Here is a 27,373-nt window from a genome sequence, read left to right on the forward strand (position 1 = left end):
CGCCCACTGTACTCCAGCCTGGAGACAGAGCCAGATCCTATCTCCACAAAAAAAACTTTAAAACACTGAGTAGCCAGGTGTCCTGGTGGCATGACAGGTCCTAGGTCCCCTGCCAGATCTATAACCTTGGGCAGGTGACTTTCCCTCTGGGCCTCACTGTCCCTCTCTGAGTGAGAAAAGGCAGTGAGAGGCAGATCTTTGGGTCTAAGCAGTGGAGAAGCCGCGTCTGAAAGCTCCAAGTCCAGCACACAGTCCCAGCAGGTCCCAGCGTGGCGGCCAGGCATCAGGTCCCAACCTCCTTCCCTCTTTGCCCACTCTCAGACCAAGGAGCTCATCTTCTCAGAGCTGCTGGCCAACCGGTACTTGCGTGAAGGACAGAAAAGCTGATGGAGGAGCCGGCGGAGCAGGCACAGCGGGCTGAGATCCTGTGCGTGTGCCACGTGCTGAAGGAGCCGCTCAGCCTCATCAGCGACATCAACACCACCACCGTCGGCACGCCCACAGGGGCCCAGGGACGACTCCCGGCTGCAGGTGCAGAACGTCCCAGCTGGAGGCGGGTACCAGGGCCGGCCCCCACGGCCTTAAAGCCCCCAGCCTTCATGGCTGAGCCTGGGTGGGGCTCTTGGAACAGGCTCCATGCCCAAGCTGGCAGATGTGAGTGCTCTCCGGAGCTGTCAGAGAGGGCAGAGAGCTCATGGTGCACGGTTAGGGGCTGGGAGCTTGAGGGGTTTGTGTGTGTGTGTGCGGCTGGACTCTGAGGCAGCCAGAGGCCTAGGAACGTCATCCTGGGCCCTCCATGACTGTCGTGCAATGTGAGTCATGCCACCAGCCAGGGCATCCTGCTCCCAGCCTGGGAGTGCCGAGAGCCAAATCCACTGCAGAGCAGGGGTGATAGTCAGGGTCCCTCCTCCTCTGTCTGTCGGCAATCCAGTGGTGATCTAGGGTAAAAGCTCGAGAGTCCCATACACACGGTCATCCTATCACACACCTCACAGGCCAGGCAGGACACCCAGCCCCCTCCACTCCCTCCCAGGTACTATCATAGCTGCTAGTGTGTGATTGAAGGCAGGGTCCCTGGCCCCACTGAAGCACTACCACCAGCCAGCGGGCTCACCGCCTATGCTATTCAACCAGGGGACCACAGTGCCTGCTGATCTAGCTGAGCTCCGCCCAGTAAGTCCGGCTACCCCCAATCTACCTACCCCCCACATCCCCACCCACCGCCACAGACTCTCCCTCTTCTTCTTTTCCCGAAGGAAGGGCCCAGCCTCACCTATGAGACCTGCAGTCCCCAAAACAGCTGAGGCTCCCCACTTACACTTATAAGTCTGTGGCTAGTGGCATCCGACTGCTTGGCCTCCCTGTCTCCCCCAGGGTCCCTTCAGAGGGTCCTGGGCTTTCTGACCACCCAGAGGGGCCTCGGGCGCTCCCTCCAGCCATCCAGAGCTTTTAGCTTCACCCTCCTGGTTCAGGCAATGTTCCTTCTCTATCAGGCCTGGTGGCTGTCGCATGGGGCTCTTTAAGGCTAGCAGTGGCCCTGAGCCAGTGGGTTGGAAGACAGGGTGTTCAGAAAGGAGGGCAGCCCGAGGGCGGTGAGCGTGGGTCTGAGCTGTGGGTGCACTGCCTGTGTGCCGTGGGAGAGGCCAGCGGGTTTCGGGTGGGGAGGCCGCCGCAGCCCCCGGCACTAACTGTGCAGCTCCGGCTCCTTCCTCCTTCTTCCTCCCCTTTCCCCTCCAGCCCCTGTTCCAGGAACCTTGCCGCACCTGCACTGCGCCCTCCCCTGCCCAGCCCTCCCCCAGCTGCTGCAGCTCCCCCTGCTCTGCGCTGGCCTCACCAGCTCTCTCCTCGCCTTTCCCTCTCCCGTTTCCTCTCTGTTTTCTCTGCAACTGCCAGCCGATCGGGTCAGGGAAGTCCATCCCATCCTGAGAGCCCCAGGCCCCCCTTGACCTCTACACAGATCCCCCCTCCTGTCGGAGACCTCCCTTTCCAAGCCTGCCTGGGCGGCTGTTCTGAGACTCCCCAGCCCCAAAGCCAGCCCCCTTCATCTGTGACTTAGTCTGTGGTAGCGGTGAGGTGACACATCCAGGTGTGACCGTCCGCTCTGTGGCACGCCCCTGCTCTGTTCTAGAAATATCTATAAATACTCACATATATATACACCTACATGTGGCCGACCGCCTCGCCTCTGGCACTGGAAATCAGTCACTGTGCTGTCCCTGTGGAGTATTGTGGCCCAACAAGAGAAAGTTGTCCCCTGACACTGCCCCTCCAAAGTGCGCCACCTCCAGTGAGCCTCCCTGTCACCCAGGCCCCGCCATCCCTCCCACCACCGCCAAGCATGGGGTTGCCATGCAGGCAGCCCTGTGGCCTGACAGTCTCTACCCGTCCTGCTGTCCCTCGGCTGAGAGTCAAACCCATTTCTGGACGACGGGGAAGGTGCCCTCTGCTGACTGTGTTTTCTGTGGCGCTCAGGGGAGGGGAAAGGCCAAGCCGTTTCTGGGATGCTGTTGGGCACGGTGAAAAGGCCCCACCCTTTCCAAGGGCCACTGTTCCCGGAAAGCCCCTGGAGCGCAGCTGGTCTTGTCCCGTGCAGCCGGCTCTGGCCACGAGGGGGCAGGAGGGCCACGCACTCAGCCTGGAGGGAGCCCGCGGGGCAGCCGGCGCTCTGGAGGGACAGACAGCGCAGGCCACCAGGCGCAGACAGGAGAGGGAGGCGGGGGGTGGGAGACAGACGCCTGGGGTGGGCGGGAGTCAGCGCCCTTGGGTGCCGGTACCTGCCTTCCCGGCCACCGCTGATCAGGCTTCTGAGCCTGCTGGCTGTCAGGGCCGGACGTGCCACCGCAGTCCCCGGGAAGTCCCCCAGGTGTCACCAGGCGGCACACAGGTAACAGGCCTGGAAGGTCCCCAACAGCCCGGCTGGACTCGCTCAGACACTCTGGGGCTCCTCGTTCAGGGGCACAAACTCCAGGACCCAGTGAGGGAAGCGGGACTACAGCAGGCCGAGCAGTGCGGCTAAATCCATTTATTCCAAAATAAAAGGCAAAATAAACAGGAGTTGCATCACCAGGGAGCCACGACCCTGTCCCCGCCTCCTTCCTCTGTCCTCTGCTATCAATAAATAAGTTTCCCAGCCATAAATGATTATTAAAACCTCCTCCCCATGTGCCAGCTCCAACCTCTGCCAGGTACGATACACAGGGCACCCCAAACCCCTAAAATATACAAAACGTTACACGGATACAATATGTACACTGGGGAAGGGGGGTCACCCCAGCAGCCCGTGCCCTCGCCTGGTCCACAGTTAGCGCCACTGTCCTGCCTCAGCTGCCTCTCTGAGTAAGAAGATGGGAGCCCCCTGAGGGAAAAGTTGCTTTGGTGAGCGGAAGGAGGTCATGAGGCCTCCTCCAAACCAACCAACTCCAGCAGCCTCTGGCTCTTCAATAACAACCATCATCATCCAGAGATTTGAGGACTCAGCCCTGGTCAAGGTGGCAAAGGGTCTGTTTGTCTCCCCCCATTAGACAGGGGTCTTGTCTTGCTACGCTAGTAATAAAGGCGTGACTGGGAAGGGGTGGGAGGGACATGGTGGGGGCGGAGACTCCAGCCCCCCTTCTCCAGGCCTTGCTGACACGGGCCTGCTTTTATTTATTTTTATATTTATCCCGATGTTTATAAAATCTCATAATTTCCTTTTCATAAAATTTATACTTTTCATAAATTTTTTCTACTTTTTAATCCACAACATTTTTGCCACAACTTTTCCACATTTTTTATCCCATAACTTTTTTATCCTATAACTTTTTTTTTTTTTTTTTTGAGACGGAGTTTCGCTCTTGTTACCCAGGCTGGAGTGCAATGGCACGATCTCGGCTCACCGCAACCTCCGCCTCCTGGGTTCAGGCGATTCTCCTGCCTCAGCCTCCTGAGTAGCTGGGATCACAGGTACGCGCCACCATGCCCAACTAATTTTTGTATTTTTAGTAGAGACGGGGTTTCACCATGTTGACCAGGATGGTCTCGATCTGTCGACCTCGTGATCCACCCGCCTCGGCCTCCCAAAGTGCTAGGATTACAGGCTTGAGCCACCGCGCCCGGCCTATCCTATAACTTTTATTAGTTTGTGTTCTTTTAATAAACACACTTGCATAGCTATATTACAATTTTGTAAAAATAAAAACACAGTATCTCATGCCAAGTATGCCCAGCATTTTCAGAGTCTCAATATCTTTAATACTATAGTTGTCAAGACACACAAAATTTTAAGGCAAAAACAGCACTTTGCAGCAATTGAATAATTTATTACATTACAGGAGCGTCACAGCAGCAGTCAATAATGCCGCTTTACACAAAAGGTTCAGGATTTCCATCTTACATTCTGTTCATAAGAGTTCATACATTAGTAAAAGTCATTCTTAGGAAACTTGGCCACTAACGCTTTGGACTGGAATTGGCATTTCTTTCCCTACTTTTCCTTCCCCTGGTTTCTTTTAAACTATGACATTCATATTTTAAAATGTTTTAAGTAATTTCAAAACATTAAGATAGCAGTTACATGTTTTAATAGTTATTTTGAAAATGACTCTTTAAGATAAAGTTTTGGAGAAGCTATATTATGGATAGGATAGGACTGATATATGTTTTCAAATTTTCTTAAAATCAGCTTTGGTTTCAGAACAGATTTTTATTCATTTCTGGAAAATCTATCAGGTTTAATAAAATCCTTTAAAAATGATCATCATATATCGCAATCTTTAAATAGGTATTTTGATTCTTCCTACAGAAATTCAAATTTATTCAGTTGAACCCACATTTTAAAACTCTATTTTTTGGTAATGACCTCTGAACAGAGAGACACTGCCATTGAGCAGGTCTCTGGTATAGCAAACATGGTCCATTCAGAAGCTGTGAATATAGCTCTAGATGAGCCCCTGAATCTGTTCATGGTAGATTATGCTAAATAGTGAGATGTTGCCGGAGGTGTGGATGAGGACGTTTGTTATTGTAATCCTTCTTTGCACCTTATTTTAAAGAATAAATGAAACATTTTTCTGGTTGCTTTTTTAAGAATTTAAAAGGGAGGGGAAGAATAGGGGCAGGGCATTGTTATGTTACTTCTGATGCTTCAGTGTTATAAATTCAACATATAGACTGACAACCTAAATCAATGGTGGAACACAGTTTTTTTCCTTTTTTTTTTTTTTTTGTATCTGTTCAATGAAAATAAGAAGGTATAACCCAAGTTTTGTACTCTAACTAGAGAGATTGCGCTTCAAGGTCTGAAAGTAGGACTTTTACCTTAAAAACAACAACAAACAAAAACTATCACACAGGACGGATAAGAAGATTGCTTAAACAGTTTTGTGTGGATCTTGTTGGTGCTGAACTATGGCATGAGCCTTATAGATTATAAAATAGATATAGTCGGAGCTAATGTACAGAATTAAATTTTTAAACTTTATTTGTTGTTAAATTCTGTGAAGTTTCAGTCATCTAAAATAAACATACACAAATATGAAAATAAAATAAAATTCTATGTTTTTGATGAATGCTAACCTTCTGATGTTGCCTTCTAAGCAAATTGAAAGCTGCCTTCTACTGAACGAGACAGAGAACAAATACTTGGCTGAATGAAGTACTGCAAAAGATTCGCATGCACTTTGAAGAAACACTTAAATTACTGTCATATGATTTCCATTCTTGTTAGATTTTTCTTAAATAGATGACAAAATGCCTACACAGAGTGATATTTCGGTTAATAGAGTAAATGTATTTTCCAGACTGACATTCAGCTTAAATACGCCTGTATGTGATTTACTCCTTAGGTACCTGATGAACACATTCTTGTCAGATTGGGTACAGATGCTAAACACTATCTGAAGGTCATTCCTGGTCATTTATATTTCTTAGGGTAAAAGTGAAGTGATTTGAACTATGAAAATCCCTTTGAAATGATTTATCAATGTATTAGATAAACGCAGTTTTAGAATGATTAAGAAAAACTGTTCGACCAAATAATGCGGCAGATTAACAGTGGTACGATTTCTAGCCCGGGGGTTTAAAATGGACTTAAAGTTCTGTTTTGTGTTTTATTTCTGAACTTGCCGCTTTTGCATTCTTTGAGTTCAGTTTAAAGACAGTTACTCTAAGTCCATTTTCGGGCTGGAAACCGTACCTCTGAAAATGGACTTAGAGTAACTGTCTTTAAACTGAACTCAAAGAATGCAAAAGCGGCAAGTTCAGAAATAAAACACAAAACAGAACTTTAAGTCCAGTTTAAACCCCCGGGCTAGAAATTGTACCACTGTTAATCAGCCACATTATTTGGCCTAACAGTTTTTCTTAATCATTCTGAAACTGAGTTTACCTCATACATTGATTAATTTCTACAATTTGGAAGAGTCAGTTCAAGTCACGAGGACCCAATATTTATACTCTTTCAGGGAATGCAGGCAAATGTGTTATTCCATCTGTAAATCATATTAGTGCTCTCCTATTAATGTCATATTTATGAAAGTATGAGGATGCCAAATGCTAAACATGGACACGGTCAGTAACTAGGAATCTCCACTTCAGGGAGCACACATACATATCTCTCTCCAGCCTAACAATGGGATGTATTTTGGCCCACAGACATTAGAACTTTATGAAGTTTCAACTGTTGATTCTGTTCCAAGCATCATAAAGTTGTGACTTAGGCAATGTCTGACTGAAAGAATTCATTCATAATGTAGAGGCACATTAACATAAATCTTGCACAAAATATGCCTCTAACTGAAACCGATAGGTATAAAAACATATTTCACTCTTGGTAAAGAACTTGGTGAGGAAATAAAACTCTGTGATTGTACAGACACTTTTCCTGATAATACCTTGACATTCACAAACAGTAGATGGCATGCAGTCTATAAACATTTTAAGTTGCGTAAACTTGATTTTCAAATACAGTACAGTTCTCTCTACTGAAACTCCTTTTTGTTTCAGCCAAGTACTCTCACATATATTAGTTTATAATAATGTTTGTGATTATTTTTTGTTTATGATTATTGTTTAAAGTCCTTTTTTTGAAGAAAATGAAGGCAATTCCTATGTCAGAGTAACCACGGTGGTTGAAGAACAGGTATTAGCCAGAGAAGTCTGGATGGTCAATCAGTCTTGTTGCCTCAAAGAAGCTCCATGAACACAGAGGGATGCCAGGTGTCACACGGCTTTCCTGCACTCTAATTCATTCTTGACTGCCACCCATATGCCTGTTCCAGGGACATTTAAACGTTTTACAATTTTTTATTAAAAATTTTAGGCCGGGCGCGGTGGCTCAAGCCTGTAATCCCAGCACTTTGGGAGGCCGAGGCGGGTGGATCACGAGGTCGAGAGATCGAGACCATCCTGGTCAACGTGGTGAACCCCGTCTCTACTAAAAATACAAAAAATTAGCTGGGCATGGTGGCGCGTGCCTGTAATCCCAGCTACTCAGGAGGCTGAGGCAGGAGAATTGCCTGAACCCAGGAGGTGGAGGTTGTGGTGAGCCGAGATCGTGCCATTGCACTCCAGCCTGGGTAACAAGAGCGACACTCTGTCTCAAACAAACAAACAAACAAAAAAAAAAAAAAAAAAAAAAATTATTTCTTTTTCTGGATATTTAAACTCTTAAAAAATTTCTTTTTTTATTGTTGGAGATGTTTTATAAAATGGACATTTTATCAGCAACTTGCTATGTGAACTGTAATAAATAGCAATTTTTAAAACTGAAATGATACAAAAGGATCCGTGGTCTCTTTCTGTGTGCAAGGCACTATACCAAGTGTCCTAAAACATTAACTGTTCACTCGTCAATATCTAGTGCCTATCCACTCTATGATACAAATTTCCATTCATATATGTATATATATTACACTTTATCTTAAAGGATTTCTTATGATCTTTACTAAATACATTAAGAAGAATGCCAACCAGTGCCCTTTTGTGTACTGAGACTTAGAGTCATATGTTAAAACAGGTAACAGAAACTCTGACTTTACAATGTATTATAGGTATAAATGCTCTAAGCTAGGAAAAGTTTTTCACATCCACAGTCAAAGATGGGAGCCTTTTATTCCTCAGAAATCATCCTTTTTAGGTTATCAAAAAGAAGTACAGCTGCCGCAGCTCATGATGCACTATCTTCATGAGCCCACAGCACAGAAATATCCTAACAGAACTGCCATAGCACAGCGCTCGTTCTCGGCATGGGAACGAATGGAATACTCTATTCTGCACATACCTGCCAGAGCAGGCCACTTTCCTCTTCTGTGAGATTTTAAAAGCTCCCGAAAATGTTATTACTCCCATTTGCAATGCACAGAACATGGAAGAAAGGCTGTTTCCAGTTCTCAGCCTTTCAACAACTCTAAATCTCAGTACTCATAGTGGCATCTTACAGGGTAATAAACAGTGTGCTTGTGAGGGCAAAGTACATATTGAGCTAATTAAGAGGTTACTGTGATCAGGATTCCATCAAATATCATAGCAGAACATAAGCAAATTGTATCTGAATTCCATAATGACTATACATGCTCCCGGACTCAAGCGATGCTCATGCCTCAGCCCCCGGAGAAGCTGGGATTACTGGTGTGCGTCACCACACCCAGCTTTGTTGTGGTGGTGGTGGTTGTAATTTTAGTAGAGATGAGGTTTCGCCATGTTGGCCAGGCTGATCTCAAACTCCTGATCTTAAGTGATTCTCCTGCCTCAGCCTCCCAAAGTGCTGGGATGACAGGTGTGAGCCACCGCACCCAGCACAAAGAGCCTCTCACACCACTGTCTCTTGCCCTATGACTGGGGGGCTCCATGCCTCGAGCTGGGATGATGATGTTCAGACCTGGGAGGAGCCCAGGGCTACCCGCCTCTAAAAGTCAGAGGGCAGGAAGCCAGAAACGGTCACAGGACTGCCCTGGAGGGTGTGGGGTCACCTGCCCCAGGGTGGAGCTGCCTGTGGCCTTGCACCTCCCCTCCCCAGAGGCCGGTGCCTGCCTCCCAGCCCTCCCGGATGGGACGGAGATTACCGTCTCCTGTTCATCAAGCTTCTCCTGCAGCTCCTTTCCTTCCTGCTCCAAATGCAGTGCGCTCCTGTTCTCGTTCTTCTGGACAGACAGAAGCAATCAGCGGCCACCCACTGCAGCTGGAGACCCCAGAACTTTGTGACTGCCTCCCATGGCACCGGGAAGGGTGGAGGCAGGTTAGAAAAATTGTCTCCTTTCTCCTACAGCCATCAGAGCAGGGCTCTGGCTCACAGGTGGCTTTAGGAGCCCCATTTCATATACTCCCCCATTTTACAGGTGGGAAAACAAAGCCCTGGAGGGCTGGGGAGGAGGGCAGGCTCCCCAGGTGGGCAACACACCAGCTCCTCCTCCTGCTCCTGGAGCCCCTCCTGCTCAAGAAGCCTCTCCTCCTGTTCTCTCAGCCTCACCTCCTGCTCCCGGAGCCTCATTTTCGCCTCCTGCAGCCTCTCCTGTTCCCGCAGCTCGTCTCTCAGGTACTTGGTTTCAGTTTTTAGGTTTTTCTCCAAGTCAGAGTGTCCTGCTGGGGGCTTCAGGATTGAGGGTTCAGCTGAGAAAGGAAGCAGACGATAAGGGCCTCTGGATTCTCAAAACAAAAAACAAAAAAAACTCTTCCGGGTGCACAGCTCCTCTCAGGCTCCCCAGACCTGCCCTCACTGCTCATGATTCCTCAACCCCAAATGGTAGCCAGTCTTCCGAGCCACTTTCAGATCGAGAGCACCGTGGGTGGCTGACGACGGGAACCCCTCCCTCTTTCTGATGGGGACACTGAGGCTCGTGGCCATTATGAGACTTGCCATCTCCTGGCACAGACCTCTTTCCCTCTGCCTCAAAGCCCTTCCAGACACCCACCTCCCTGGGGCACCCTAAGCCACCCCCACAGCCCTCTGATGCCAGTCCTGCTCCCAGGTCATGCCAGCCCCATCTTACCCAGATGGTTTTGTAGGTGGGCAAGGCTCCTCTTCAGCTCCTCGATTTTCATTGCATCCTGGCTTTTCTCCATTTTGAATATTTCAATCTGCCCAAAGCACAGGGGGAGAGGGCCCTGGAGAGAGGGGCTGGTGGCTGGACAGGCTACCATCGCCCTCTCCGCCCCCAGCTCCACAAAGCCCAGTCCCGTGACCACCCCTGGCTGGACTATTCTCATTTTACAGATGCCCAGGAAGATCCAGTGAACTATCTAAGGAGCGGGGCTGAAGGGTCAGCTCTCACTTCTCCTGCCATTTTCAGCAATTGTTGCTGCCACCGCGCCTTCTCTGTTTCGAGTTTTTGAGCGTATGTGTCTCTTTCTAGCTGAGCTTTCTTAAGACACTCCGTCACCTGCAAGAATGGGCCCGGAAGTTAGGAAGGGCTGTCACGGGTCCTCACCTGCTCCTGGCCACCTGGGGTCATCTTCCTTCCACATCCCTCCCTCTGCAAAGTCTCACCTCTGCCACCTGTGCTTTGAGCAGTTCCTGCTCCTGTAGAAACTGCTGTAACTGCTGCTCAAGGACTGCTTCACAGCGGCTCGAGGGCTGGAGGGTGGAGAGGGAGAAGCTTCAATCTGGAGAGCCTGGGCCATTCCACACGGTGCCCCTTAAAAGGGCTAGGGCTGAGCTTAATACACAACTTGGTCAGTAAAGATCAAGGCCCGTGGTCTGGATTTTAAAAGAACTCAGTAAAGTTGGAAGGGACAGGCAAAGAGATCAAATTTACAGCTGGCTCACAGAGGCCCAGAGAGATCAGATCGTATTCTATTGTTATTCCTCTTATTACTACCGCTGTTGGAACCTTTATTGAGTGCGTCACGAGGTAGCGAGCTAACAATCCCATTTAAAATGACCAGGAGAGACAGATTCTAGCAGCGCATCCCCACAGCGAGACCCCAGAGAGCACCATCCTCATCCTCATGTTACTGGGCAGACAGACACACAGACACACATGCACACCCCCCCCCCCCAAGGTACACATCAGACACGTGCATGCACTCCCAGATGTGCACACACAGAGACACAGAGATACAGACACCAGCCAGGTGCCCGGGAGCCATAGGGAGGTAGAGTGGTAAGGACCCCAGCTGGGATCCACCTCTGCCAGGAGGCCCCCGACTGCAGCTGATCTGCTGATCTGGGTGGAAGGAAAGGGAGAGAGAGCTTAGCTGGCCTGGGGCCTCATTCGAGGCTGAGCTGGTCCAATTCAGTGTACCTTAGACGGGAACAGAGCTGCGCTCAGAGGGAGGCGGCTCCTTATGTTTGCAGTGTAGTCTGCCACTGTGTATTTGTACAGAAGAAAATCTCAGTGTTTTCTTTCCTTTTTTTTTTTTTTCTATGTCTCAGACCAGACCCGGAGCGGGAGAGGATATAGCCTCAGGGCCTGGATGGGCTATATTCTCTGAAGTCTGAGGACCTGAAGTGGACAACATCAGTGAAAGGTGATGCAGTGACAGAGGGCCGGGCCCTTGGCAGATTTCTCTCCTGGCAGGAAGTGGTGCCAGGGGAGCCATATGCACGTAGCCTGCACATGACACATAAGCCTGGGCCAATTTGGGCCCCACATGCAGGGTCTTCCAGCCCCTCGGAGACTTCCAGGCCGTTTCTACTCCCTCCCTAGACCCCTGGAAGGCTAGCCCAGGACTCACCCTCTAAGGGCAGGTGGGGGCCCTGGGCCCTGGGCCTGTCCAGCCAGGATGGTCTACAGTGCAGACCCTGGGTCATGGGCAGGGGTCCTGTTCAGAGTGGCCGATGGACCAAACGAGCAGAGCTTTTCCAGCAGGGCGAGGCTCTCGGAGGTAGGGCAGTGGCTGGATAGGGTCTGCAAGAAGCCACATTGCATCAACGTCAGGCTGACTGGGGGTTCAAGAGCTCAGCACCCAGTGCTCCCGGGGGCTCTGGCATGCTCCCCCTCCAGTCCCATCCCCAGCCTCAAGCTCCTCCACCCAACCCTCTCTGGGTCTCTAGCTCAGTCTGCCTCCAATCCCAGGATTCACTAGTCTGCACTGTCCCCAGATTAGTGGATAAGATTGTGGGTTTCAATCTTGACTTCAGGATATACTAGCTGTGTGACCTTGGCCAGTTACTCTGCCTCTCTGGGCCTTACCTGCAAAAGTGAAAATAACGGTTTTCCTTAAGAGGGCTACATGGACAAGCACATGAAAACACATGGTGTTCGGTCACAGGTTCGCCACTACGATTGCACACGTCCTGCTGCTGCAGGTGTGGCCACTTTGAGGAGAAAGTTCCCCTTGCAGTCAGTGTCCTTTTGGGGCCAGAGAGCTGCCACAGGGGCTGGATTCTACTTACCCTCTGCGTGAGTTTCCTGGGGCTGTGGTAACAACGTGCTGAAGACGGGGTAGCTCCAGCGGCAGGTGTTCACTGTCTCCTGGTTCTGGAGGCTGCACTTCGGGTCAGGGTGTCGGGAGGGTTCGTTCCTTCTGAGGGCTGTGAGGGAGGGTCTGTTCTAGGCCTCGCCCACTGCTTCTGGTGCTTTGCAGCAGTCTTTGACACTCCTCCCGGGATGTCCGCACAGCGACTCGCTGTGTGTCGGCCTGTGCCCACATTTCCCCTGTGTATAGGACTCCAGTCACCTTGGATTAAAGCCCAGCCTCGTTTCTTCATTTTAGCCTGATTACTTCTGTAATGATCCTGTCTCATCACGAGGTACTGAGCACTTCAGTATATCCTGTGGTGTTGTTGCAGGGGATACAGTTCAACCCAGATGCCCCCAGTTTGCTTCCTGCTACCTTCCCGGCTGGGTGGTTTGGTTCCGGTGCGACTTGAGACCTCAGGGCCCCAGTGCTGCCTCTTGTTTCTCCCCTCATGTAACCACAGGCCCCTCACACAGCTGCAGAGAGGCCAGAATCTGCACAGGAGGAGCTGCAGTGAGTCTGGGTGGGCACTGTCCAGTGAGCCCCCTGGGTCCCTAGTCCACACGCCAGCCAGGGAGGGCATGCCCGGGCCCAGGAGGAGACCCGTTCCCCTCTGAAGACTGGACCTGCCCAAACCCAAGAGTTGTGTGAGGGTTTCTGTGGGTGTGAGAGGATGGAGGAGCGGGGCCCCTGGATGGGGATGCCGCCTGCTCCTCCCCACCCCTTCCTGGCCAGCCACAGGAGCAGGCTGCAGGCTCTGGAGAGGGAGAACCACCAGTTGGCTGCTGGGATCCAGAGGTGGAAGGTGGGCAGGAGCTGGGCTGCCTGGGGTGAGGTAGCCCCATCTGCAGTCAGGGCCCCCAAGGAACCCTCCTGAGGACCCTAGAGCCCTCCCCACTCCTGAAGTCAGGTGCCTTGAGGATTAAAGTGGGAGGCCGGGCTCTGCCCCAGCCACAGCCCTTCCCCTATGGGGCCTCAGCCTCCTGTGTGTTTAATGGGTCCCAAGCTCTCCACCCTGGCCCCGAGTACCAGGGTGCCCAGGCTCAGGGTGGCCTGAGCATGCCCACCCAAGGACAGGGACATAAGAATCCGGTCAATTTTGACAGCCTGAAAGGAGGGCAGCCACCTGGAGCAGGCCAAATGCTCCCGAGTCCTTGTCACCTCCTTCTTCCCACAGGGCAGGTCCTAGCAGAGACCCCAGGCCAGCTCCAGAGTCTGCAAGTGGAAGGTGGGCCCGACTTCGCCCCTTCCCCACTCAGCCCACTGTGGCTTCTCCGGGGGACTACACAGGCATTTACCTGAGTGGGCACGAGCCAAGCCCCACCCACCGCTCTCCAGCCCCACAGCCTGTGGATGGAGCCGCTGGGAGTCCTCGCTGGCCTGTCGAGTGACAAGGGTTCCACAAACACCGATGGAGAATCTAGTCCCAGCTCTGCCCCAAACTGGCCAGTGGCTCCGACCAAGCCTCTCGCTGTTTCTGGGGCTCACCTGTACAGTTCCATCTGCACACTGGGTGTGGGGCTCACCTGTACAGTTCCATCTGCACACTGGTTGTGGGGCTCTCTTGTACATTTCCATGTGTACACTGGGTGTGGGGCTCACCTGTACAGTTCCATCTGCACACTGGGTGTGGGGCTCACCTGTACAGTTCCATGTGTACACTGGGTGTGGTGCGGGAATGGGACTCTGGGGAGCTCTGACACTCAGGGATCCCATGACCCTGTTCAGTGTACCCACTGGCTCACCGTCCCTGCTGCACGGTCTCCCAAGCTCTATAGAACTGGGCCTGTGCCTCAGCTGAGTTGCCCAGGGGCCTTGGTGGAGCTAATGATGCACAGAACGGGGTGGCGGCAAGGGAACAGCGTCCTGCCATCCCTGCCACACCCAGCGGCATCTCTGTCTCCCAGCCCCCATGAGCTGTGGGAGCCCAGGTCTGCCAAGGAGCCTGAATCTGCAATGTGGACTCCACCAGAGGCCGATAGGTGAGCTCAGGGACAGGCTGGGGTGGAGCTGGGACAGTCCCCTCCAGGGATGAGAGATCAGTCTGGAGGTGGGACCTCCCAGGCAGAGATCTTGGCTCTGGTCTCCCATTGCCATGTGGACTGGGGTCTCTGGGACCACACTGGGCCCTTGTTTTCTGGAGCTGGAGGAGCTGCGACAGGTGCCATGTGGAGAAGGGAAGGCGGGGCCTGGGTCGGGGAGCAGGGGATGGAGTGGGGAGCCTGGCTTGTGGATCCAGTGATTCGGGATGGGGGCTCTCCACTGAGCACCGAGGGCTCAGCCTAGACTCATCCCAGGCTGGAACCCCGGCTGCCCTGCCCTCAAGCCACCTCAGCGTGGCCCTGAGAGGGGACGAGGTGTCGCTCCTTGGCAGGGTGGACTCACCAACTGATGTGATGAAACCAGTGTGTTAGGGACCAAGGCTTTGCGGGCTCAGCCCTGTGCAGGACGTGGAGATGGAGGCGGCCTGAGCTCCTGGGCTGAGCAGTACTATCTGTACAGGGAGCGCTGTGGGACTCAGGGGTTAAAGGAAAGAGGGAATTGCAGGATCTGGGGTTCAGGGCACGTGTTGGGCCTTCAGTCACCCACGCAGCTTGGAGGGGACGGTGCACCCTCTCGCTCCGTCCCCTGGTGCTGTTCCGTCAGCACTGCACCTGATGCCGCCATGGTGGCCTCTTCTCTGTGGCAAAGCACAGTCCCCAGGAAGGCCCCTGTGAGGCTAGAGCTCTGAATCCAAGGGGGAGCGAAGTTCTTGAGGGGGGCCCCAGATCAAGACACGGGCCAGCCCCACCGTCTTCCGTCTCAGACTTCTTTGCAGGAGGTGGGCTCAGAGCTGGCCAAGATGCGGACTGAGCTCGAGGAGGTCTGCCCAAGGGGAGGGCTCAGCCTGGAACACGCTCAGTGCCTCCCTTACCCATCTCCAAGCTGGTGGAGTTTCCCTGGGAAACTGAGGCTGCAGCAGCCACTGAGGGCTCTAGAACAGGAGCTGGTAAAGTGGTGACCACAGGGTGAGGGGGTGCCTGCGTTTGAGAGAGAAACCCAACCCTCCCTCCCAGTGATGCTTCCTAGGCCCCACAGGCAGGGGCATTTAGGGACACTTTATGAAGGCTCCCCTCTCATCCCCTCAGGGGCTAGGATGGGTGGGGCTCTGCAAGGGCCTGAGGCCTGACCAATCTCCTGGTCTGCCTTCTTCCCTCAGAAGATGCGAAGCCAGGGAAAGCAGCAGCAGGAGAGGGCAGGGCAGGGTAGGCTGTGGGCACAGGGAATCAAGATCTTTGGGCCTCTGGATCTGGTGCGATGGATAAAAGGAGAGCCAAGAACTCTTACACGTCACCATCCACCACTCCCCGGCTTGGCCAGCATGAGCAAGTCTCGCCTTCACTAAGCCTCAGCATCCTCTGTAAAATGGGTACACGGACAATACCTAGGGCATGGGACTGATGTGAGAATGGCATGATGGCATGGGGCACCATGCACCGGGCACCGGGCCTGTTTTCTCCGTCCTCCGGTTTCCTCTGTATCTGGGGTCCAGATAGGCTGAGTCAGTACCAAAGTCACAAAACCAGGTATGAGTGCCCGGGGGCGGCTGCATACGGGCGTTAGTCACAAAGCCTGTCTTATGAGATGTTCCATCCACAAGGCTTCGTTTGCACTTTTTGTGATACTCGGGAAATAGTTAGATGTAACGTGGAGCGGCCGATGACAGACAGTACAGCACATTCCCCAGGCTGGCGACAGCTACCTGCTTGTGTTTAAATGCCGTTTCATTCTGACCGAGGTCATCATCTTTGAGCTCCTGCAATAAGGAGCTTGATGGGGTGGGGGATGTTGTCCTTTGCCTCAGCTGCTTTTTTTGGAGACTTCCGTAAAGAGCCTCAAAGCTGCCGATGGGGTCCGGGAGACCCTAAGAGTTCTGACCATCAGCTGAGAATTGTGTCCTTGCGGAGCGGGAGCTGCAGCAGCTCTGAGCACCAAGGACTCCAGCACCAGGAGGACGGGAGCGGAGCCTCCAGCCACCTCCACCTCGCAGACCCTGCAGATTGCATATGGGGTCCCTCTAGACGGGGCGGGGGGGGACCTCTGCAGTTCCTTTCTGTCCCTTGGCCTCCTTGTGTGCAGGTTGTAGAGGGGAAACAGAAGGCTAGGAAGGCCCTTCCAGCTTGGGCTTTTGCTGGTTTGAAATGGATTCCTGAGCCGGCCTCCCTGTCCCTGGACAGAACCGAAGCTACCCCCTGCCCTGCCTCTCTGACCCCCATGGCATGAGTCTCTGTCACATCTGCCCCCAGATCCCAGATACAGCCCTGGAGCCAAAAGAAGTGCATCTGAGAAAAGTTGGAAGCCAGGGGCAGTGCTCAGGCAGTGTGGAGACCATGCCCAGAGCCAGCAGGGGACTCATTCACAGCCTCACTCTGCAGCACAAGGGATTGAGGCCACGCCCTGTACCCCCGCCCAGTGAGCTGAGGGGTCCTGGCATCAAGAGGCTGGATTGAGAGGCCTCAGGGAGTCAGGAATGGTGGCTCATGCCTGTAATCCCAGCACTTTGGAAGGCTGAGGCAGGTGGATCACTTGAGGCCAGGAGTTCGAGACCAGCCCAGCCAACATGGGGAACCTCTGTCTCCACAGACACAAAATACAAAATTAGCTGGGGGTGGTGGCACATGCCTATAATCCAAGCTACTCAGGAGGCTGATGCAGGAGAACTGCTTGAACCCAAAAGGTGGAGGTTGCACTGAGCCAAGATTGCACCACTGCACTCTAGCCTGGGCTATAATGAGACTGTCTCAGGGGGAAAAAAAAAAAAAAGGCCATAGGCAACCGCAGCTGGGCAAGGACTTGGGAAGAGGGGAGACGGCTCTGGCTGTGCCTTCAGCCCCCAAGACCAGGGTTTTTATGAGGCCTGAAGCAGGAGCCTGTCATAGGCAACTGCAGTCAGAGGCCTCCCTGGCAGAAACCACTCCTTGTCCCCTGCCTCCCACAGGTCGGAAATGCCCATGTTGGCACAATGTTGCCAATACGGCTCTTGGTGCATGAGACGGCCCGGCACTTTCCCAGGGGACTCTGGGCTAGGAGTAGAGCTGGGCATCCAGTGCCCAGCTCCAGAGGAGGTGCTGCAGGCCCGTAAGCCTGGTTGGCCCAATTACTGCCCTAATGCCATTGCACAGTGCCACCATGGACCCTTTGTCTTGCCAGGGAAGGCCTTAGGCACTGGGTTTAGACATTTCAAAGTGAGTTCTCATTCACTCGTACCTTCGATCACACTACAGTCCCCATTTCACAGACAAACTGCCCAGAGAATTTGTCATAGGTCACACAGCAAACCAGCAGCTAAGCCCCCTGGGCCCCTCATCTGTCCCAGAAACGTGGTTTCTCAGCTGTTCTGGGCTTGCCAGCGTGACCATGCTCAGGAGCTACAGGCAAGGTGGGCGGAGACTTGGTATCACCCTCGAGGTCATCTGGCCATGAAACGCTCCTCCCCAGCCAGCTTCCTCTGGCTGAGCCATGTGCCCCCGGAACCCCTCTCAGTTCTGTTGCCGACGCCTCCCTCCATCTGCGCCTTCACTGAAGCAGTTTCTCAGAGGAGGGCTCTTTGGTACCGTGGAGGGACAGGACACCTCTGGGAATTCGTGCCCATCTGTGTTCATGCCGAGTTCTTCATGACCACTCCTTCCAGCCTCAGGTGGAATCCAGGGCTGGGTACCGAGCCGTACTGGACCAGTGGACCCCCTCCTGGGATCGCAGGATTGCAGCAGAAGAGTCCCCTCCAGGGCTGAAGACCGGACGCAGAAAACTTGGGAACTGTCAGCTGTCCTGTTTTTCACCTCGTGGCATAAGCTGGACTTCGATGAGAGCGAATGGAGCTGACAATTCCCAGAAACTGGAGTTGGGACGGCGAGACCTTAGTTCAGCCCAGGGCGGCCTCATGTGTGGAGCCGATAAACTTGAGCTTTGAGGGGGTCCTCAGAGCGAGAGGAATACCCTCCGCGGGCAGAGCTCTCCGGGTTCCGGGCCCTTCCTGACGCCGGCACAGGGTCCAGCTGCCCTTGGGCTCGTCCGCACACCCTGGATCCAAGAATAAACCTCTTTCCTCTCTGCCGCCATTGGCCTGACTGGCTTCGGTTACTTCGTACAAAGAGCCCTTGCTGAGCAAACCACCCCGGTGCTGCTCCAAAGGAGACCCCTGCTCTCCCGGAAGCCCCTCCCTGAGGCCGGGTATCCACTTGCCTCCCGCAGCCCTCGCCGCAGCTCCAGTTCCTGCTCGTTTCCCTGCCCACCCCGCCCAGTGAGGAGATCGGCGCCCCTCGTCTGTCCCCGGGGTGCCGGGATTCGTGCGCCTCACTGTCTCCAAGCCCGGCTTCTATCCCTAGTCCCTTCCTGTTCCCGCCACTCCGGCTGGCTTCCGTCTCCTCGTCCCTCCACCGGTGATTCCAAACCTTCTCTTCCATAAGCTCCTCCATGCCCTTTCCCAGACACCCAGAGGCGGCCACGCGCCGCTGCAGAGGCGCTGCCTACGGCGGGTCTCCCTCTGCGCCGCGCGGGCAGTCCAAGGTCATTCCCGGTCACCTGCCCCCTCGCTCCCATTGGCTCTGGGGAGGACACGTGACTCCATGCTGGCCAATGGCGTGGGGCCCTGTGGCTTGCCGCCGGGCAAGCTTTTCCAGGAGCTTCCGGAGGCCGCTCGGGGATGCCTGGCTGAGCGCAGCCTGGTGTCGCAGAGACCTGAGGACAACCGCCCTTAGATCCTCTGCCTTCCTCTGGTCCCTTCCCCTCCCTGAAGCGGGGGACTTTGGGGGGAAGTTAAGGGCACCCGCTTTGGAGTCCCATCCCAGCCCTGCCTTGGATGGGCGCGGTGTTTCACGCCCGTTCATCCCAGAATTTTGAGAGGCTGAGACGAGAGGATCTCTTGAGCCCAGGAGTTGGAGACCAGCCGGGGCAACATGGTGAGACCTTGTCCCTATAATTTTTGTTTTTGTTTTTGTTTTTTTTGTTTGTTTGTTTTTAAGACAAAGCCTTGCTCTATCACCCAAGCTGGAGTGCCATGGCATGAACTCGGCTCACTAGTGGCTGGGATTACTAGCGTGAGCCACCACGTCCCGCTAGCTAATTTTTGTGTTTTTAGTAGACAGGGTTTCGCCATGTTGGCCTGGTTGGTCTTGAACTCCCTACCTCAGTTGATCTGCCTGCCTCAGTCTCCCAAAGTGCTGTGATTACAGGTGTGAGCCACCGCGCCCGGCTCTATAATTTTATAATAAATAATGTTAAAGAAAAAAAATTGCCTCATAGAGCTGTGGGTGGCATGTATAGAGTGCTTAGCATTTGTGTTCAGGGCGCAAGCTCTGGGCTCTGCAGACACTGAACTACAGCCCCGGCTCCTCTACTCGCGAGCTGTGGGACCTCACCACACCAGGTTCAACTGGTAGTTTCACAGCCAACTTACTATGAAGCCATCCGTGCTGTGTGAACTTTCCTTTCCATCTCCTGGGGGACAAACGTAGGAGTGAAATTACAGGGCCCTAGGGACAAGCGCATGATCAGCTTTAGTAGGTAATGCCAAACTGGTTTCCACACTGCTTAGCCCAAGAGTGCGTCAGAGTTCCTGCTGCTCCTCATCCTTTCCAGGACCTGATACTCTGTGACTTTTAAGTTTGTGTCAGTCCCGTAGTGCGAGGTGGATTCTGAGCATTTCCCTGATCACAGGGAGGTCAAGCCATCTGTGTTTTCTCTTAGGTGAAACATCTATTTGTGACAGCCCCTTCTCCCTAACTCTTGCTATTTGCTTTTGTCTTAAGGATTCATAAGCAACAGAAAGAAATCATTATCGGCTGAGTGCACACCAGCATGCCTGGCTGACTTTAAATTTTGTTTTGTAGAGAGGAGGGTCTCTGCTATGTTGCCAGGGCTGGTCCCAGACCCATCAAGTGATCCTCCCACGTCGGCCTCCTAAAGTGCTGAGATTACAGGCATGAGCCACTGTGCCCGGCCACTTAAGCTTTTTTGAAGGGTCTAGCTTGAGAATTTTTTTTTTTTTTCTTTTTGAGCTGGAGTCTCGCTCTGTCGCCAGGCACCAGGCTGGAGTGCAGTGGTGCAATCTCGGCTCACTGCAACCTCGGCCTCTCAGGTTCAAGCAATTCTCCTGCCTCAGCCTCCTGAGTAGCTGGGACTACAGGCACGCACCACCATGCCCAGCTAATTTTTGTATTTTTTAGTGGAGACAGAGTTTCACCACGTTGGCCAGGCTGGTCTCAATCACCCGACCTTGTGATTTGCCCACCTCGGACTCCTAAAGTGCTGGGATTACAGGTGTGAGCCACCGCACCCAGCTGAGAAATTCTTAAGGTTAAGATGTTCTTCAATGTTTTATTAATTTGAAATGGAATGGAATTGCAGTGGCCTGGTGCCTGGCTATCCCTGGATTCATCACCATTTCTATCAGATGCCACTTCTTCCAGAACTCTCCCGGGATCCCTGCACCCGCCACCAGCCACCATATGCTGTTTCCATCTCACGTGTCTCTGGGCCTGCTTCTGCCCTTCATCACTCAGCTCCCTCCTAGATGGGGGTCTTTGACATTTCCATGTGGCCAGGACGTTGTGAGGTGTGATACCAATGAGTGGTTACCAGTAAAGTGCTAAAGTATCACTCATTTTTTCCCCACAAGATTAAAGAAAATCAGCAATGGACTCTCAAGACTCTCCCAATGTCACCCTCTTTTTCTAGCATTTCAAAATGCCAGAGGCTGGATGCGGTGGCTTATGCCTGTAATCCCAACATTGTGGGAGGCTGAAGCAGAGGATCATTTCAGCCCAGGAGTTCAAGACCAGCTTGGGCAACATGGCAAGACCTCGTCTCTACAAAAACTTAAAAAAAAAAAAAAAAAAACCTAGCCAGGCATGGTGGCATGAACTTAAGAAACAAACAAACAAACAAATACTAGCCAGCCATGGTGGCATGAACCGGTAGTCCTAGCTATCTGGGAGGCTGAAGGGGGTGGATCACCTGAGTCCAGTTTGAGGCTGTAGTGAGCCGACTGTACCACTGCACTCCAGCCTGTGTGACACAGTGAGACCCTGTCTAAAAAAACAACAAAAAAAACCCGTATGTGTGTGTGCGTATGTATACACATATACAAAGAAGCAAAAAATACCTACCAGATAGGGACCCCTGCTAGCCTGACCTCACATGGTTACAAAGACAGGTACAGTATGTTGTCACGGATGGCACAGGCAATTACCAGTCCCCACAGGGCCTGCCTCTCTGCGTGTCTTCAGGGTATGCCGGGGAGTATGCCTCATCAGAGAGAAAAGGCTCTAGGGCAGGCGTCCCCAAACTTTTTACACAGGGGGCCAGTTCACTGTCCCTCAGACCGTTGGAGGGCCGCCACATACTATGCTCCCCTCACTGACCACCACTGAAAGAGGTGCTCCTTCCTGAAGTGCGGCGGGGGGCCGGATAAATGGCCTCAGGGGGCCGCGGTTTGGGGACGCCTGCTCTAGGGTCTACGCCTGAGCTCCACTGGCAGTGCCCCAGGGTTCCAGGACCAGCATGTCACCTGGCTTCACATCACCCTTCTAGAAAAGCTTCTAAGCCCATGCCCTGGTGAAAATACATCCTAATTCTCAGAGGATGGCGCCGGAATCCATTAGTGTGGGACCCATGCTGGCCCCAGCTTCACTTTTTCCCAGTTCCCCTCCCCTTCACCCGCTGACCCAAGGCACCAGCCACAGTTCCCGAGTGCCAGGTCCTTTGATGCCACTGTATTTCCCTGTGTCTTTGTATGTATGTATGTATTCCTCTGCAGGGAATGCTCCTCTCCAGGTGCAAACTCTGACTCCTCTGAAGAGGGGGTGGGGTAGGGGAGAAGGTTCAGGAGAGATCGGGGGGTGAGGAGTAGTTCACTCAGTCCCCTTTCACTCGGCAGCTCAGCTCTCCCCAGTACTGTCCGCTGGAAGGGCCACCCAAAGCAACTGAGAGAGACCTGCTTGTGCGAAGAGGTAGAGGTTTATTGAAATATAAACATTCAAGAACATGTAAGATAAAAATAACCACAACATATACAGACACTTGTTGCAGGAGGACATCTGAGGTATTTATTCACTGCCTAGGCTACCCATGTGCTATCACACTTTTCCTGGTTAAAATACACATAAGATGGGGAGCGGGGAGGGCACACAGCTGCCCAGGCTGACGGCACCTTCAGGGAAAGCTCTGCTTGGGCCAAGGCCCCACTCCTGGGGGCGCCTGCTGGCACCCCCCCATCGGGCTCTGGCTGAGACCCTGATGCTGTCTTTGAGGGCAGTGAGGGTTCGCTCTGAGGGTGCAGCCAGGCAAGCTGCCGGGGAAAGGGAGAGGATCCAATGACCAGAAAAACGCAGCGTACTGTCCCTGCATCCTCCGGGTGGGAAGAGTCCATCCTTCGTGACCAAACCCCTGAGAAAGACACACTGGCCATATGTCTGAGACACCTTCAAGTGGGCCCCAATGCCAGCCAACTGGGCTCCTTAATGGCACCAGATCCCAGATGCCCTTCTTTGCCCACACCCTGCAGGCTGAGGCCAGATGAGGTGAGCCCCTGGGAGATGGGGTGTGTGTGAGTGTGAGTGTGGGAGCTGGAGTGTGTGTGGAGGGCTGGGGGAGAGAGAGGGGTGAGCAGAGCTGCAGCTTCTCAGGCCGAGGTTTTCTGTTTGTGCTCAAGCTTTCAGTTCCCTTTCCTCTCCTCCACAGGACTGAATGCTAGCTGTGCTGCCGCACACCCATGCCACGCACAGTGTCTCCCACCGCCACCGCCCCATGTCACAGTGGTGTTCCGCTCAACACCCCAGGGCTTCTTCGACTGGGGTGAGCCGCACACAAGAACCATCTTTTCTTGACAGCACAGGAGCCACCTGCTCCAACCCAGGGTCCAGGAGGAGCAGTGGAGTTCTTGGCATCTCATAGCTGGGGCGGCTCAACCTCCAGCAAGGCCAGCGAGGACCCCAGCCTGCTGGCGCCCTGAACTGGGAATGCTGAGTGATGGGGAGGTGTTCTGCTGCCTCCCTGGTCAGCAGGGGGTGGGGGGTGGGGTGGCAGAAAATGGACTGTCTTCAGAACTGGTGCGGTTCCAGGGCCCAACTGGCGTGAGAGCAGGCCTCTCGCCTCCACCTCCCCGCCCCGCGATCCCTGAGTCGGCTCCCCTGCCTGCCTCCCTCTGGCCTCCTCACTGGGCTTGAGAGAAGAGCCGGAGGGGCCGGAGTACCCAGTCATTTGCTTGGCTTTGGGGTGATCTGTTTTCATTTCTTTGGTGCTACAACAATAAAAATTTTAAAATAAAAAAAAACAAGAGTCAGCAAAACACATATAAAAAAGATTTCAGAGATGCAAATACTTCCTGAAGACTCAAATGTCAACAATTACAAATCTGAGGTATTTCAATGAACCTGACATCGGCACGTGTGGGGATGGTGAGGCCAAGATGGCCCCATGAGAAATGGAAGGGGGCTGGGGAGGGGACAAGGAAGCTATTCTTGGGAGAGTGGGCCAACAAGGGCAAGTGGGGAGCATGAGGTTTTGGGGGTCAGAGAAGGGTCCATGTGAAGCAGGTGCCAGGGCTGGGCAGCACTGAGGCTCTGCCTTCCCGTCAGCAGGTGCCCCGTGGGCCCTGGCCCCGAACTGCCCTTATGGTCTCTTCCTTGGGACCATTAGATGGGAGATCTGGGGCCCTGAGGACTGATTCAAGACTTGAGTTTGAAGGACCCACACCCCAGGAACCTAACGGTACGCAAGGTGGGCTGGGAGGGCCCCATCCCATGCTCGGCAGAGAAGGGCATGAAGGCATGCTCTCGGCTCCTAGCAGCCCCACATGGGACTTAAAAACAGGGGAAGAGATGAGGGGCCCTGGAGTCATGGCAGAAGGAGGGGCAGGGAAATAAATTAAAGGGGAAGGGAAATGGAGGGCCTCCAGCCCTGTGTCGGCTGACAGATTGTCGATACACTGTGCCCCGGGCTGGGAGGTGGCTGGGGAACCCTGGAGGAAGCTGGACACCCACAGACCCCCACCCAGTTCTCCAGGACAATCCCTGATTGGACAACGCTGCCCTGTCCTGCCCCTCTAGCCTCTCCCTGCCCCCAGAGTACAGCAGGACCTGAAAGGAGCCTGGATAGACGGACGCGTCCAAACTCTCCATGTCTGGCCAAATGGTGCTCGTCGACGTGGGCTCCGTGAGATGAGGTAAATTCTGTGCATCAACTTCCTTTACTCTCGGGCAGGAGAGTGGCAAGTGGGAAGCTGGGTCCTGCCCATCAGAGGGACCAGCTGGTGGAGGGCTCTGCGCTGGGGGTGCCCCGGGATGAGGTAGGACTTGGTGAGCAGTGAGAGCTGCTGCTGCTGCTGCTGGCGCTGCTGCCGAGGCTCTGGGGGGCAGACCCCGCGAGGAGGTGGACCACGGGCTTCTGGGCAAACAGCACACCTCGGTGTGGGGAAGAGAAGCAAGTGTGGGCAGAGGAAGAGCGAAGGGGCAGGCCAGCAGGAATACTCAGGGTACACAAAGAGGAAGCCCAGGGCCAGGTTAGCAGGAGTCAGCTAGGCTTGTTCCCAAGCTAGTCCACAAACAAATGAAATGGGAATGGGAAAAAGGCAGCTGTTTTATGAATACTAAGTTGTTCTTTTTTTTCTTTTTGAGACAGAGTTTCACTCTTATTGCCCAGGCTGGAGTGCAATGGCTCGATCTCGGCTCAGGCTGGAGTGCAATGGCTCAATCTCGGCTCACCGCAACCTCAGCCTCACAGGTTCAAGCGATTCTCCCGCCTCAGCCTCCTAAGTAGCTGGGATAACAGGCATGCGCCACCATGCCTGGCTAATTTTGTATTTTTTAGTAGAGACACAGTTTCTCCATGTTGGTCATGCTGGCTTTGAACTCCCAACCTCAGGTGATCCTCCTGCCTTGACCTCCCAAAGTATTGGGATTATAGGCGTGAGCCACTGAGCCTGGCCCATTTTTTTTTTTTTTTTTTTTTGGAGACAAGGTCTTGCTTTGTTGTCCAGGCTGGAGTGCAGGAGTGCAGTGGTACAACCATGGCTTGCTACAGCCTTGACCTCCTGGGCTCAAATGATCCTCCTGCCTCAGCCTCCCAAGTAGCTAGGGGCCACAGGTGTGCACCACCATGCCTAATGTTTTGTTTTGTTTTTTTTTTTTTTGATTTGGGATTTTGCTATATTGCTCAGGCTGGTCTCAAATGATCCTCTTGCCTTAGCCTCCCAAAATGCTAGGATTACAGGTATGAGTCACCGTGCCCAGTTGTGAACACTGAGTTAAACCCTTGGAAAGACTGTAAAGGTGCTAAATCAACCTGCAAAGAAAACACTGTTGCCAAATTAGGTTTTGAAAGAGATAACTATAAAAGACTGGGGGGTGGAGAGCTTAACAGTGTTAAGCTGATTCTGCTGCACCGGGGTTCCTTTGGCTGTGTCTCAGTCCTCTGTCTTACTTTAAAGAAAGGGAATGACAGAGAAGGTAATAAAAATGCATTCTGCAAAAGGAAGAGAACAGCTGAACTACAGTCAGAAAAAGGTGACCTGTGTATGAGAAGACCTGGAGATGGTGGGATACTGACTTCTTCAATCACCGAGCCAATCACCTGTCTAAAAGGGTTAGGTGGCCAGGCACAGCCCAGTACTTGGGAGGCTGAGGCAGGCAGATCACCTGACGTTGGGAGTTCGAGACCAGCTTGACCAATATGGGGAAACCCCATCTCTACTAAAAATACAAAAGTTAGCCAGGCATGGTGGCGCATGCCTGTAATCCCAGTTACTAGGGAGGATGAGGCAGGAGAATCACTTGAACGCAGGAGGCGGAGATTGTGGTGAGTGGAGATCGCACCATTGCACTCCAGCCTGGGCGACAGGAGCAAAACTCTGTCTCAAAAAAACAAAACAAAACAAAAAAAACGGGGGGAATTAGGTGAAGGATTTCTGCCAAAGTGAGAGGGACCTATCATCCTGTTAACAATCGTCTCTACTAGTCCAGAGGACCACTTGACCTTTGCAACTTTGAGACCAGAAAAAGGAAGCCACCCCGGGAAGTGTTCGGACAGAAGGTGAGAGGCATGGGCAGCCACGGAGCTGCCCTGTGGCTGGCTGCGGCCACATGAGCCTCCCACAGAGCTCCAGGGCCTCACCTGCATAGGTGGTGCCATCGATGTCCACAGACATGTTAATGCTCCCGATGCTGCTTGTGGTCAGGTTCAGTGCTGCAGCCGAGGCCTCTGCTCTGTCTTCTGCTGGGGACAGAGGGACATTGGGCCTGGTCAAGCCTTGCACAGCACTCCTGCTGTCCTCTCTGATGCTGCCTGGCCACCCCTGGTCAAAGACTCACGCTGTTAGAAAGCAGCTACGTAACCTTCTCCTGAGTGTAGGGTACGGCAGGAGATCCCTGGCTCACCAACCTCTTGTTGCTGGCTTTTCCCAGCGACCCGGTTCATCTCCCCAGCTCCCTCTGCTCCCAGAGAAAAGGAGTCCCAGCAGGCAACGAGGCCACCCCGTCCCTCAGCTCTGCACTGGCACTCTCCATGTGATGGGCAAACCCCAAGCTCCACCCCACCAGGCCCAGGAAATCAGAGATCAGTAAGACCCAGCCCCAACTCCTGAGGACCTGCCTTGCCCCTTCTTTCCTTTGACTCTGAGTCCCTCAAGAGGAGTCTACGCCCTCAGCACCTGCCCCTCCATGACCACCTGGGCAGCTGGTGTTTGTGGAAGGCTCCAGGTGCAGGCACACAGGGCCTCTGCCTGGGTCATCCCAGACTCAGAATTCTTCCTGGCGAGCCGTCTGTTCTAACAGCCCTTTGCTTTGTGCAGGAGCAGGGCACCTGGCCCTGGATGAGCTTATTACCTTCCAGTTTTCTTCTGCTCCCCAGGGGTATGGGGTAGGGAGGGGCGGCCTGGGAATATGTACAGCTCCCTTCACACTTGGCTCCTTCCCACGCATCTCATTCATGTTTGCTTTGAGATAGCATCAGGACCAGAATGGGA

The 27,373-nt window shown here is 53.2% G+C and overlaps 2 protein-coding genes across 7 annotated transcripts in view; both read right to left on the reverse strand.

Moving 5' to 3' along the window:
* Window positions 1–4,287: 4,287 nt before the first annotated feature.
* Window positions 4,288–18,903, reverse strand: LOC120364021 (golgin subfamily A member 8N-like). Of its 3 annotated transcripts, XM_074392668.1 has the most exons (8): window positions 12,311–18,903; window positions 11,650–11,822; window positions 10,460–10,546; window positions 10,245–10,352; window positions 9,963–10,050; window positions 9,443–9,582; window positions 9,039–9,116; window positions 4,288–7,247 (listed from the first exon to the last, which is right to left on the reverse strand). In XM_074392668.1, the coding sequence occupies exons 4-8, from the start codon at window positions 10,254–10,256 to the stop codon at window positions 7,218–7,220; spliced, it is 348 nt and encodes a 115-aa protein (XP_074248769.1). In that variant the 5' UTR covers window positions 10,257–10,352; window positions 10,460–10,546; window positions 11,650–11,822; window positions 12,311–18,903; the 3' UTR covers window positions 4,288–7,217. The 3 variants fall into 3 exon arrangements, with proteins under 3 accessions (XP_074248769.1, XP_074248768.1, XP_074248767.1); XM_074392667.1 differs by having other exon boundaries at window positions 4,288–9,113; XM_074392666.1 differs by having other exon boundaries at window positions 4,288–9,116.
* Window positions 18,904–22,971: 4,068 nt separating this feature from the next.
* The window catches only part of ARID3B (AT-rich interaction domain 3B), a 62,377-nt gene continuing 57,975 nt past the window's right edge, over window positions 22,972–27,373 (reverse strand). The window contains exons 8-9 of one of the 4 annotated variants that reach the window (XM_039469365.2): window positions 26,524–26,622; window positions 22,972–24,815 (exon numbers count right to left, since the gene is read on the reverse strand). In XM_039469365.2, the coding sequence (XP_039325299.1) occupies window positions 24,649–24,815; window positions 26,524–26,622 (266 nt within the window). In that variant the 3' untranslated portion in view covers window positions 22,972–24,648. Of the gene's footprint in view, window positions 26,626–27,373 lie in introns of all 4 variants that reach the window. The other 3 variants (XM_039469364.2, XM_074392670.1, XM_074392669.1) reach the window with 3 other exon arrangements.

The sequence above is a fragment of the Saimiri boliviensis genome, chromosome 2 (genome assembly GCF_048565385.1).
Source record: "Saimiri boliviensis isolate mSaiBol1 chromosome 2, mSaiBol1.pri, whole genome shotgun sequence".
Lineage (NCBI taxonomy): Eukaryota > Metazoa > Chordata > Mammalia > Primates > Cebidae > Saimiri > Saimiri boliviensis.